Source organism: Dermacentor variabilis, chromosome 5, assembly GCF_050947875.1.
Source record: "Dermacentor variabilis isolate Ectoservices chromosome 5, ASM5094787v1, whole genome shotgun sequence".
Lineage (NCBI taxonomy): Eukaryota > Metazoa > Arthropoda > Arachnida > Ixodida > Ixodidae > Dermacentor > Dermacentor variabilis.
Genome location: NC_134572.1, coordinates 152746544 through 152760189, shown reverse-complemented (window position 1 = coordinate 152760189; position 13646 = coordinate 152746544). Strand labels below are relative to the sequence as shown.

Sequence of the window (13646 nt, the reverse complement as noted above, 5' to 3'; positions counted from 1 at the left end):
TCCCCTGAAATGGCACGGAAAACGAGGCTATTTCTCTGTTTGAACCTCGTCAACCTGCCCTTGCTGCACAAGAAGTCTTGTATGTATTCCCAGCTGAAGAACAAATTCTTCTGCCTTGGCACAGATTAAACGTCCATTGGCGGGGATGTTTTGGCTCCGGGCTGTCCTCAACCACAACACCAGGCACTTTTCCAGCTCCTCATGGTCGCCCTTCTCCTTCAAGGCCCAAATTGCGAACTTTCGAAGGTATCCCGTAACTTCTCTTTGTCATGCAGAATCATTGTTAAGCTGCTTTTCGGAACCCCGTGTTTCGTCTTTGGGATTCTCACCCGTGCTCTTGGGACAAAGGAACGAGAACACAGTAGTGCAGGCAATCACAAGGGCATTTATTGCACCTTTCATAGACTAATGCCTGCTAGCCGAGTTGCTATACACAAAACATGCTGATGGGCGCGCGACAAATCGCGGAAGTCCGACTCACCATGACCGGATAATGAACGAATATGTTCGCCCCATGCTGGACACCAACGCCTGGTGGTTCGCACGTACGGTCACGCAAACGGTGGAACGTTCGAATGAGGCCTCGCGAGACGGTCTCGCAGAAGCATGGATCGGCGCACGCGGGGAATATCCGCACCGCTTGCCAACCCCGAGCCAAAGAGCAAGAGCCTTCTCCTTTCTGCGCCCAAGTAATCCCACTGTTAGGTGGCATTAGCAGAGCCACACTTGTGCCACCTCTCGCAATGCGCTTCAACCACGACTGCCGCGGGCACCAAGCTATGCGGCGAAGCCGGATTACAGGAGACGGGAGCTATGCGGGAAAACAACATATCAGGGGACACGTGAGAATTGCGCATCCCCACACGTCACAAGTGCCGACTTCGTGTAACAGCCGCTTTCGAAGCCAACAATAATATTCACTTTCTTTTCTAAAGTAAGTGCATGGTGTGCACACTTCTGTGCCACCTGGAAACAGTAGAGGCCAGTCCTTGTAACTTCGCCGACTTTCACCAGCCACCAAAGTGAGAAAACGCTGACGTGGCAATGAAGCACAGAATAGGGCCACCACGACACGAACGAAGCTTGTGAAGATGGGGACTTGTAACTTCGCAGACTTGCACTGGCCACAGCGAAGTTATGACGATGAAAACTGGACCACTAAGACAAGGGCTGCGCTACTGACGAGGCTAGAAAAAGAGAACAACGGGAATGGAGCATAGCTGGAACCAAAAAAAAACTGATGCCCATGGCCAGGGGTTGTAGAAGAAGTTGACGTATGCAACTTATTTAAAACAGCTTTCGTTCCATTTTCAGTTCCGTTTACATGGTGATGTGGAAATCTTCGTTCCAATTACCAGAAGTTTTTTTTTTTTTTTACATTATCCAAGTACAAAACCAACCAACTTAGAGGCAGTTGTTCCATTTAAGTGGCAATTCCATTTAGACGATTTCCATTTATTGAGATTTTACCCTATATATATATATATATATATATATATATATATATATATATACATATATATATACATACAGTAGAACCTCGCTGATACGTTCCCGTCACGTATGTTTTCCCGACGGCAACGTTGGCACTCTAGAACACGAAAAATGACCCACACTCGATTTTTACCGGTTCATGCGTTCCCGGAAAACCAATTTTTTGGTGCCAACGTTCAGTACGTCGTCAAACTGCGATCATATGATACATTTTCCAGCAGCTAGATCCCACGTAAAGAAAAAAAAATGCACAATGTGCATACGATTGAGAACAGTATAGTGCTGCCTGCCGCAGCAGCTTCACCACAATGCTCGCCTGCCTGTCTCGCGTGAAAATGAAGGCGCGCACGGTTTCTTATATTCCGGTACCAGCAAATCTCCGCCTGGTTCATCGCACGCCACATTCACAGCTATTGCCACCAAACCTATTGCGATAAGCATCTTCACCTATTCCGTTTTACAGCGCATGGTGCCATTGGCAGCCTACTACATGCTTTTAGTAGGCGATAATCCAAATGCGCTGCCGTTCCCTGCTGCAGTCGGCGCGATGTGGGCATCATGTTTCGCTTCGGCGGCATCCGGCGTTGCCCACCAGCTCGGCTCATTTTAGTTTCCTGTCGCCTTCTTAAAACACCACGCAATAGCAAAACAACAAAATGTGCCTTGGGTCCCTGGAGCGCCACCAACGCAACGCGTGTCGGAGTCTTCGCATTACATAGATTTCAGTAATAGTTGAGCCTGTCGAATTTTTTCAGTTACTTCAGATCGTGCATTTTCCCAGTTTCCCAGTCACGAATGCACTGGGTATTTGCCGCTTTTCAACGAAGACCATTCTCGCCAACACTTGGCGAGCTGTGCCGTGAATGCAATTGCTACGTGCCACTCTTCAGCGAACCTCTCGCTAACTTTGGTCACTAAGGGTGTGCGGCCAGTGAGGGAACCATCCTCAGCATTCGCAGGCACTGGCACCCCATGCTTGTGGATTCAAAGGCTACTCGTGGACTTCTCGACCGTGCCACTAGATGGTGCAGTGTGTCCAGGAAGAAGTGCCAGAGAGAGGAGCCGGTTGCCCCATGATGCGTTTCTCAGCATTCTCACACACCAGCACACCATGAATGTCGGAGGCCACATGCAGGCTTCACGGCAGCAGCACTAGATGGTGCCGAGTGGTGTTAGGGAAGTGCAAAAGAGAAGTCCCGCTACAGCGTATGCCTCATACATAACTCGTTTGGATAGTGGCAAGGTTGTGTCGCTATATTGATCCAGTGCTAAACGCATTGCAGTCCGTGGTCGTCGTGGAATGGGTTCTGCAGAATTTTTCTGTTGCCACTGTACTAGGATTGCAACTCTGGAAATTTTGAGCGTGAAACCCCATTGACCTTCATGCTTTTCTTTTTTTTTTTTTAGTTCATCACTGGCAAGAAAGCGCTGCTGTCGTTCCTCAGCACGGCCAAACAAGACCGCACCCTTGAAGAGTCTGTGTATGGATTCTTGGCCAGACTCCTCAGTGACGAAGCATTCGTGAACAGGGCTCTGTCCAAGTACCTCAAAGCCCTGGACCACCTTGCAGTTTCTGGTGCCTTCGCCGGGGTTCCCCCCGAATTTGTCGAAGTGGTTCAGCAGGATGCTTGGCTTAAAACATACAGGTTTGTAATGAACAGGCTTATGTTCTAAAGCGAGTTGGATACAGTTTCAGGTAGTCCTATATACCCAAGCTCATCTGTAATGAACTTGAATGAACTTCACTGGTGTTTGCTACAGATGGATTTTTTATCTGCAGTGGAGATAAGAAGCAAGCAAGGAATCCATTTATTGGAAACAACTATGTGCTTATGCTGTAATTTTGCCCGTGCCTTGAACCATTTTTGATCGCCACTAAGAAAACAGTACTCGATGCTTGAGATGGTGTCGACCTGCTCCTGTTCAGTGCCCTCAATATCTGCGCAGTATCCGTGCAGCATGTCTGCCATAGAAAGTGTGTCCCATTAGTCGGGCAAGGCAGCTCCTCACACTCAAGAGCATGATGGCGCTTGGAGTGGATGCACCTAGTTCGATATACCAAGTGGCTTGTTTGTTATGAGAGAGCTATTTTACATGAGTACCAATCTTTACTAAGTTTCGCATTTTTGACGTAGAGATCAATTAGCTTTATCCAGGTTTGTTACATTTGGGCTCCACTGTACTGGTTATGAAACCTTGTGGAATCATAAGAGCATTTTTTTTTTCCTAGGCGTTCAGACAATGTTTCAGTGAAGACTCTCCCGAATTAATAAATGTGAGGTATTCAAGACTAAGCTGTAATTTTTGCCGCCAAAAATTTGGGCTGGTAATGAAAATTCAGGACCCTGGGATGACTGCTGACAGGCTCTAGAGTAACTAAACTAAATCTTGCTGTTGACCACCGTTGTTGATCACTTTAAATTTTACTAATTAACTTATGAAATGAATATTCTCTGTGCTCGTGTTGCCATCCTGAAAATGCTCCCAGCTAGTGATCAAGGAGTATCCACTTGGTTAGAATTCCAGCTTCAAGGTATCCATTCCTGTAGTCAAACGATCAAATGCTTTGGTGTTCCACTCATGTAGCACTATGCAGGAAATACTTTGGGGTATGACAAGTGCATTTAGTTATCAGTTATGCCACAGTCAGTCGCAGTGGTTTCAAGTTATAAAGCACAGAAGGTGTTCACCCCCCACCCCTTCTTTTTATTGCCCATTGACGTTTGATTTTGCCTTGATAATATTTAACACATTAAAATCTGCGAGTACCATTTTTTATGAATCTTTAACATGCGGTCAGCTTATAACAGGGGGAAAATAGCCTGCCTCCCATTTTTGCTGTCCTAGACAGATGGAACTTGCAAAACCTACCCACATGGAATGTAAATTTATCCACACTTGCTGTCGTCACAGTCATTCTTAGACAGCTGTTTATTGGTGTCTATGGACCACAATGTGTCCTCCATGTGATTGCGAATGGCATGGTGCCTCGACTAACCACCCTGTCAGTTCATCCTGCAATGCACACGAGTCTTTACAGCACCAAAAACACGTTACACGGATCTGTTGCTGCTAGCTCCACACGTAAAATAGCTTCTCTTTTAAATGCACTTTCATAATATGAGCAGCACATCATCTTCACCCACCTGCGCTAGAGTGTACTAGAATACAGTTGAGTGGGATGAGCGGATGGGACGGTGCATGCTTTGCGGTGAGGTTTGTGATGACGAAAAATACTTTGGTGGCACTGCGAATGAACTGGATTGGGCCGCATCAAGGTCGCACCGTTGGAAACTGCTGGTGATTCTGCTCGGCGGGGTCGTTCGTACTGCTTCGCACGCTACTGTTTGCGATCAGACTGCCCAAATGGTGTTTGTAATTGGATATGACATGTATTTATGGCTTAGGAATAGATGCATTTCGTTATCTTCTTTATTTCATTTTACTGATTTTTAATGCCGTTCGGTGACTGCACTTGCATTGTGGCTGCAGAGTCGGCTTTCATTCTACTATGTTATTGTACGGTTCCCTTTGGAGAACAAATATTTTTCTTGTTCTTCAAGCAGTATGTATCCCTCGTGTGTATTTTCGCGCATATAGTTTTTCATCAGTAGGTCTTGAAAATGCAGATGGAAAAAACTTATGTAAACGTCCTGCTTGCCGCTTCAAACAAATAAAACATATCGGCCCCATCCTGCACCCTTTACTCAGATTTACGATTTACTCTGATAGAAAAAGAAAAAAAAAAAGCTTCAGTGCTACATACCATTCATGTTTCCATCTTCCTCGCGTAACACAACATGAAGTAATTGGCACGTTCTTTTTCTTGCGGACGGCACTCGGGCACCAAACACGGTTTTAGGTAGCGATTATATATGCTAATCTTTGGCCTGTAAGCTGTGTGAAATTTTTTGTCCAGTCCATGGTTAACATCAAAACTCAGTGCCCTTCCACTCTGTGAAGAAGGATGACCAGTGAAGCTGTGTATGTGGGCCCCTTAGTGGCAAACTGCACCTCCACCACGGGTCGGCCCGGTAGTGTACCATCTTCGAGATCGGCCAACATATGGGGAGTGCTTAACGCCTGCGTCACCTCCGCCAGCGGTCGGCCTGGCATTGTACTGTCTTCGGGATTTTTTCTGCACACAAACGCAATAGTGGGAAAGTAGCCCTTAACACCTTCGCTGTTAAGTGGATATGGCGTTGTGCTGCTAAACTTGAGCTCACGGGTCTAAACCAGGTCTATCTGCTATCAAGGAAGTCTCAAAAATTACAATTCGCACACCCCTAGTGCACTCTATGCTTGTTACGCTCGATACAACGGACCCACCTACAACCGACTTTCGGATATAACAGACCATACTTCAACCTTAGTTTGCGCGACCTATCTTATTAATGCAACGAAGTTTGCTTTTAATAGACCATGCTACAACGGACTATCGGCTATAGTGGATGAAATTAGCAGCAATTTTTGTCAAAATCTGGCGTATAAAATGGACTTTTGCCTTGTCTACATGAGCTTACAACTGACTTGTGAGGGTCAGCTGATGATCGTGGCTCAATATCACACACGCAAAAGAGGAGGGGGGTGGGGCGGCAGCGCACCGTCTTCTTCACGCGTGAGGCACGAGGAAGGGGGAGGAAGGAGGGAGGGCGGTTCTACTCTGGCAGCTGCTGCTTATGGCACGGCCGCGCAGGCGCCATATCTTGAAAGCGATCTGCGATATAGACAAAATGGTGCACCCGTGCGGGCGCTGTATCTTGAAAGCAATCTGCAATGTGGACAAAGTGCACCTAGTGCCGGTAGCTTTGTATGCGCTGTGCATTCGACGTTTAACTCACGCTGAAGCAAGAGACAGCATAAAGTTCAATTCGCTCACTACTGTTACCGTGCTTCTTCACTCCAACGTTTTGATAGCAACTTTCCGCAGTCATCAAGCGAGATGTGTTCATGTTTACCTGTGCGCGCATCTAATCTGTGCATTTTTAACTTCTCAAGCTTCATTGTTAACCTTCAAGTTTCTGCGCCATGTGTTAGTACTGGTAGAGAATGCAATGGTTGTACATTTTAATTGTACAAAAAAAAATTCCGTATGCTATCTCGTAATTTTCATTTTGTTGGGCATCTATTTAGGTTCTCCTTACCAGGTTTTGACATTGCCGAAGACATACAGTCACAGTGCATAGGTCACATTGCAATCGTGTCTCTAAAGTATGATACCTAAATACTCTGTGAAAGCAGTAAAATATTCAAACAAAACTCTGCGTGCTCTTTCAAAGGAGCTGGTCCAGCTGTGAGTGAGCTTACACCACACCCTGGCTGCCTCAGTGTCACACGTATGCTGCCTATGGTGCAAAAATAGCCAGCAGCAGCATGAACAACTTGGGTAGTCTCATAAACAACAGAAATGTCACAGAGAGAAAAGAGGCGGGAGTCTCGGGGTAGTTGTGTCAAAAGAGGAGTTTTGTGCTCAACTTCAATGTGGCAGAAGGCAGAAGAGGATTGTCGCTTGTGGGTATTGATCGAGGGACCTGGAGAGGGACTTCGCAAGAGGATGGTAGGTTGCCTCCTCGCAACATTGCTTTATAGCATTTTCTCTCAGCTACTATAGTAAACCCTCTTTAAAAATTCTTGTGGTAGTATTCCCCCTGGATGGCACTCTATGAAGCCTAGTGTGTTATGAAGGTTTGAAATGGGACCTGGTGAAAGGCCCTTCAAGAGCTTGGAAACGGGGTTTGCTCAGTTCGTTTATGGCGTGCACCGTTGTCATTGCCATCATGCCATCACCGTTATCGTGCCACCATCGTGGGCCACTCCCTCACCCTCCCCATACCATCATGGAGGGTATCCACCATGTTGGCTTTGTGGCTATGGTGTTCTGCTGCAGCAGCCTCATTTTGATGGAATGTGATCGCCCAAGAATACTGCCCCTGGACTGGTGATCATATACTGTTTCATTCTATTCTAGTTAAAGGGAGGTTGTGGAGCTGAGCAGTTCATGTGAGCAACAGAGTGAATACAAAGGTTTAGATAAGGTCATGAGATTAAGAAGCCTTTGTACGCCTGCGTCTGTATGAATTTGGAATGCCAGATTTGTATTTGAAGCCATCAAATTTGTTTCTTCATCAGGGAATTCCTCTACATGAAGCCCCTAGACAGTGGAACATCGGCGAGTGAGGTTCCAACTTATACATTTGCAAACATTTCAGTTTGAACACACATTAGGAGTTCCCTGTCACAGTTGTGCGTAGAGTACATAAATTAGGCTAGGTTACGACTTGGCATGGCTAACCAGATGTTTCTGTGAGAGGTATTCATTCTGCGGTGGGCTTATAGGTGATCATATAGTTCAGCCTTGTCATGAAAAACTCGCATCTTCGTTATACCAATATATTCATTATATGCTGATATCAGTGAGAAACATTTTAGATTTACATAGTTTAGATTTACACATTTTAGATTTACTTGATAATTATTTACATGCATGTTTGTTACATTGAAGTTCTATTGTATAGATCATATTTTGTGAGGTGCAGTGCTTTAGATCATTCAAACAGATACAGTCGAACCCAGCTATATCGAACTTGCAAAAAAAGCCTATCAGTTCGATATAGGGCATAATTCGATATAAGCCTGCTAAAGAATCGGACATCATAAAAGCACATACCATTGATAAAACCACTTCATTGATGAAACTGCCTTAGTTTCACAAGAAATAGTCCTGTATTTTTTTCTCCTTGGGCAATTTCGCTGCCTGCGACACGCGCACTTCTCCACATTGTCTAAAGAGTCGGAGCGGCTGAGGCTGTAACCTTACACATTCGCGCAGAAGCACCGGACTAGTGCGACTGCACCAATCACTTCGGACGATGTGGGCAAAGGACCAACATTGCTTTCCTCATTGTGCCCACTTTCACTTGTGCCGGTACAATGTCGGCAATCTAGTCTTCGTTTTCAGGCTCTCCTGTGGTCGCGACACCATCATTTGCACTTACAAACTCATCAACAGCTTCCGGAAATTCTGACAGCTCGCTCCAAACTTTGGCAACACCGGCAACGGTTTCGTCACACTCGTCAGAAGTTATCACCAGGCATGTGGAAGCCGGCACGTCTGAAGCAATTTCGGATTAACCACTTGTACACGGCTGTGCATACGTGTCAGGCGTTCTGGGCACCGGGACGCGAGTTTGTCCGCTTTAACCCTAATCTCCCCCTTATTCAACATCATGCTAAGAGTGCTTCTCGTAATCTTGCACGCTGCGGGCTCATCCGACTTCTCATCGCGTTCTACCCAATTTATGATTTCAAGCTTCACGGCAAAAATCAAATTCTGCCGCTTCATCACGCCAACACTGTGGGCGAAGGCCCACAAGGCACAAAAACAATGAACCAGAAAAGCAGCGAGACAACCCGCACTTGCGCCATCTTTGCACGACAAGGATGCAACAGCCCTGATCCTGGCCCGCCTGCAGTCTGAGCAAGCGCTGCGGGCGGACCAGGATCATTTTTTGCAAGGGTGTCTCGACAGCTCCAGCGCGATCGCGGTAGGGAGAGTGGCTGGATGGAGCCATGCCACAGGGTTCTCCCACTGCCACAAGGCAAAGCCAACTTCTGGGGGCACTTTTGTGATGCTTGTTCGCTATATCGGGAGTTGCTGCTATTTTTGTTCGATGTAAACATAATTTTTCCTATATATACTCATTGTAACTATACCGTGTTCGGAGATTGTTCAATATACAGAATAATTTGATGTAAACAGGTTCGATATAGCTGGGTTCGACTGTATATAGTACGTTGTGCACAGAAGCATGTGAATTCATAGACATCGGCATTATTGGCGTTCACAAGGTGGGTAAATATGCTATATGTCTTTTTTTTTTTCCTTTAGGTCGAAGTCTTTCCAGAAACTCGAAGCCATCTCAAGCTTGCTTGCCACCTGGCTGCAGTTTGAAGGAGATGTGAGGAAGAAAGTTCTCGTTAAGCTCTTCAGGCTTTTGCAGCATCGTTGGAGCAAAGTGCGCAAGGCAACTGCACTCCGGCTGTGCGAATCTCTCTTGCTATACATGGTATTGGAAGATGAAGAAAAGTTGGAAGAGGCGTGCGTACTCCTGTCCGATACAGACTGGAATGAGGGCGATATTGACACGCCTGTAGAAAGGCTCAGGAATCTGTTCGGACTGAAAAGCGAGAGCTAGCAATGAAGCGTGCCCATTATGCGTCTTCTGGTTTATACTGTAATGCTTGCAAGGTTTTCTATTTATATCTAGCGGTTAGCGGAACTAAATTTGAAATGATGTAGAAGCATTGTGCGTATCTTTCATTTTTTTTTACGAGCTGCTCACTTCGTGTTTCATTTATCACCGTGCTCTTCCTGTGTTTCATGTAGGCTTGGGCAAATATACTGTATCTTCGAATATTCAGCACATAAATACTGTGCTATTCAGTATTCACTTCCATTCGAACTTCAGCATTCATAATTTTCTATGTATCCTGAACCAACGATCATAAATTACAAAACAGGTGTGATAAGCGTATCCTGTGTTTAAATCGCATTGCCATTGATGCAGCTCAAAGCCAAGACAAGCCACAGACATAGAATTTGTGTATAGTCGCCAACCGATTTTTCGAACTTGCCTGATTATTAGGACATCTCTGCATCTAGTTAGTTTCTTCATTCTTGCATCCCGGCCCCTTCTTTATTAACGGCGACCAAAGTTTCGGACCTGATCCACGTTCACAATGGTGGAAAAATGGCGGTCGTGATGAAAGTTGGCACCATTCAGGTTGACCTCCATACACTTGCTTTTGCCACCCTCTGCGGTGACTTGGCAGCTATGGCATCGCACTGCTAAGCAAGAGGTCGCGAGATCAAATCCCGGCTGCCGCAGCCACATTTCGATGGTGGCGAAGTGCAAAGATGCCTATTGTCCCATGCATTGGGGGCACGTTAAGGACCCCATAGTAGTCAAAATTAATCCAAGTCTCCTACTATGGCGTGCCTCATAATCAAATCGTGGTTTTCGCATTTACAACCCTGGAATTCGATTGACTTGTTTTTGTCGGCGAGGTGACATCTCAACCTTCCGGGAGCCATACATATGGCCACAGCAAATGGATGTATGTCCATTCAGTCAAATTAATTAGGCAAATAGAATGTACATTTGCAGCATGCTAACAAGCCTGTCATTGAACACCATGTTACTTGCATAAATACAGGCTGGCTAATTGTATAGCTCAGCATATGTAGAATAGTGGCACAATGCATAAAAACCGTTTCCGAAGGTGAAACTCTTCACAACATGGCAAGTAAAGTCCTTCCGCGTCTTTTTCCTAGGGATCTCTCCACTCTTGGATGTTAAATCAAAGGTTTATGCAAGTCCCGCAGATATTCGAACTACTGACTTCAAAATTTAACAATATTACTGTTCAAATTCGCTTCGAACCAAAACATTGACATTTGTGTAAGCCGATTTTTGCAACATCACAACCTATTATTTTGCTCTAATATATATTTTTTAAATACTGGTTATGCTTCTGTGTCATCCTAATGCCAAGTGTGCATATTTCAAACTGTGAGCTGGGTTCGCAGTGGTTTGCTGTTATACACATTTGAATATTGCACAGTAGATTGAACACATCGTGATCTAAATAAAGTACTGCATGATGTCATTCACTTTGTTGTGCCTTTTTTGTGTTGTATAAAAATCCATAGCTTTGCACTAACCTATGCAAATGCTGTGAAAGTTGATGTGCATAGGTCCTTATGTAAAGCATAGAACTGCAGGTGAAGTGACACCTTTGCTGCTAAGAAGGCTGTATGTAAAAATTTGTTGGTGTGATATGTGCAAAATATGCCTCAGTGTCACAATGTGTGTACCCATTGTCCTATTAATGTTGCGTCATGGTGTGTCACATGCATGTAACAATGTCACATTATCACAATGTGCTTGTGTGCACATAATTTTTTCGTTTTCTTTTTTGCGCCCACTCGGTGGTCAGTGTGGTGCTTCTCTCGACGGATCCTATCACTAGGGTTAGCTTGTCGTTAACCGTTGATGATAAGAAAGAAATAGAACAGAGCATAAGGAATTAAACCACAGTTTATCGAAGTCGAGAAATGCATTTCAAATTAAAATAGATTACTTCACAAATACTTTGCTGCAAAAAGCACTTCAAAAGGTTCGGCAGAAGCGGAGTCATTGGCAATGAAATGTCCCCTACGTGGTGCTTCAGCTGCTCCTTCAATGCCTTGCACTGCGAAGGCTCGGTGGAGCGGGGCGTGCCTGCAACGCTCTGCCTACTGAATGTCACCGTGCCGCGCAGTTCAAATTTAATTTTAGATGTGCACATAGACGCCACTACTATTTCCGATTTTGGCGCCTGCGACGCGCCAAACGTATTGAGGGGCTTCAGCCAAACGCGATTGCCCTCAACGAGCTGCAGTGCGCACAGTCAGCGGGCTTGTTGCGGCACCCAGTGGCGGCCACGGTGTCTACGCTACATAGCAGACTGCAGCTGCATGCAACTGTAGTCCATGCAACTGCAACTGTAGATGTATGTGCAGCATTTGCTTTGTGCATGATAGGGCACGCTCACACTCATACATGGCAGTGCTATGTGGTGCAGACCCGCCGTGGTTGCTTAGTGGCTGTGGTGTTGAGCTGCTTAGCACGAGGTCGCAGAATCGAATCCCGGCCACAGCAGTCACATTTTGATGGGGCAAAATGTGAAAACACCCGTGTACTTAGATTTAGGTGCACGTTAAAGGACCCCAGGTGGTCAAAAAATTTCCGGAGTCCCCCACTATGCCGTCCCTCATAATCAGATCGTGGATTTGGCAAGTAAAACCCATAATATAATTTTTTGACAAGTTGCGGACCAGCTTTGTCCTGCTATATCTTGACCAACGGATAACAGAACATTTTTAAGCGCTATCGATAACTCAGTACGAAGCAAAGTCTGCCAAGGCATCTAACCAGGAGTGGCCAGGAGTGAGCGCATGCTAGCAAGCTTGCATGTGGTCTAACCATAATTTTCACATGGTTCGAGGCTAGTTGAGTGCTCAAAACTAGTCGAAATTAGCAAGACCTGATGGCTATGATACCCATAATCGGGGTGGTCAAAGTTCAATTGCCTGGCCGGTGGCCGCGACCAAGCGTGAACAGACGAAAGTTGGCTTCTTGCGAAAGTGTGTAATTGTTATTGAAATTCGAAAGCAGATTTTTGGTTACTTCAGCCTGTTTATTGGACTGCATCAATAAACCCACACAGTAACAGCAGGAAGAAGTGCTCTGATCCAAACACCATTCTTTATTGATGTCAGCTATTGGCGTCCATAAAAAGAGTGAGGAGCACGCTTCTGCTGAAAAGAGAGCATTTGAGAAAAAAGAGTCTTCGCGCTTCACTTGCGCCGCGCACGACTAAAATTTTGCTTAGATGTTCACAGCGCCATATGCTATCCTCGGAATATATTTTTTCACTAAGCCTGAAGGGCAGTTCAGCTGGGCCTCTCAAAACCGGCCCTAGGTAGGTACATTAAAATCCCAAGAGATGCCCCACCCCCAAAAGATAATCCACCACTGGCTAAGCTCCCGGCTTAAAGAAGCTGCAGAGTTACCCACCTGAATGTTACCCACCACACTAAAAGTTAGCCCACCCTATATTTTCAGATTTTTTCTCGATCTTAGATGTGCTCTCCTTTGGGATTTCACGGTAATGGACTATCATCATCAGGTGTTGAAAGGGCAGCAGTTGACCTTGTGCCATGATGCCTGCCTCCCCGAAGATAATTAAGCCAGGAGTGTATGAAGCAGTCGCTTCAGCTGATGGGAATCTCCCAAGGGCAGCACCCACCCTCGGAACATGAATGGTGTCAAAGTGAGTGACAGCGTTCGTACCTGCATGGATCGATGTTTTGCTGCTGTGGACCACACGCATTTCGGTTTGCCGTTGTCGGGAGAGACGCTAGTAGATGCATCCGCACGGTGACATTCACATGCAGGAAATAGAGCTAAGCGCACGGCCATGAGGTTGGTGCACTCTCTTCTTCCGCTAGCTTTCACAAAATCTCGAGAAAGAAAATTTGTTTCTTATTATCCTTATTTTGTTTCGTATGAAAGTTGCTGTCTTTACCATCCCTAGAGCTTCAAATT

General features: G+C 45.6%; 1 protein-coding gene across 1 annotated transcript in view; it reads left to right on the top strand.

Moving 5' to 3' along the window:
• The window catches only part of Tbcd (tubulin folding cofactor D), a 95694-nt gene extending 84526 nt beyond the window's left edge, over positions 1 to 11168 (top strand). Inside the window, exons 15-16 of the mRNA XM_075693650.1 lie at positions 2902 to 3140; positions 9383 to 11168. Of these exons, the coding sequence (XP_075549765.1) occupies positions 2902 to 3140; positions 9383 to 9689 (546 nt within the window). The 3' untranslated portion in view covers positions 9690 to 11168. The remainder of the gene's footprint in view (positions 1 to 2901; positions 3141 to 9382) is intronic.
• Positions 11169 to 13646: the final 2478 nt, after the last annotated feature.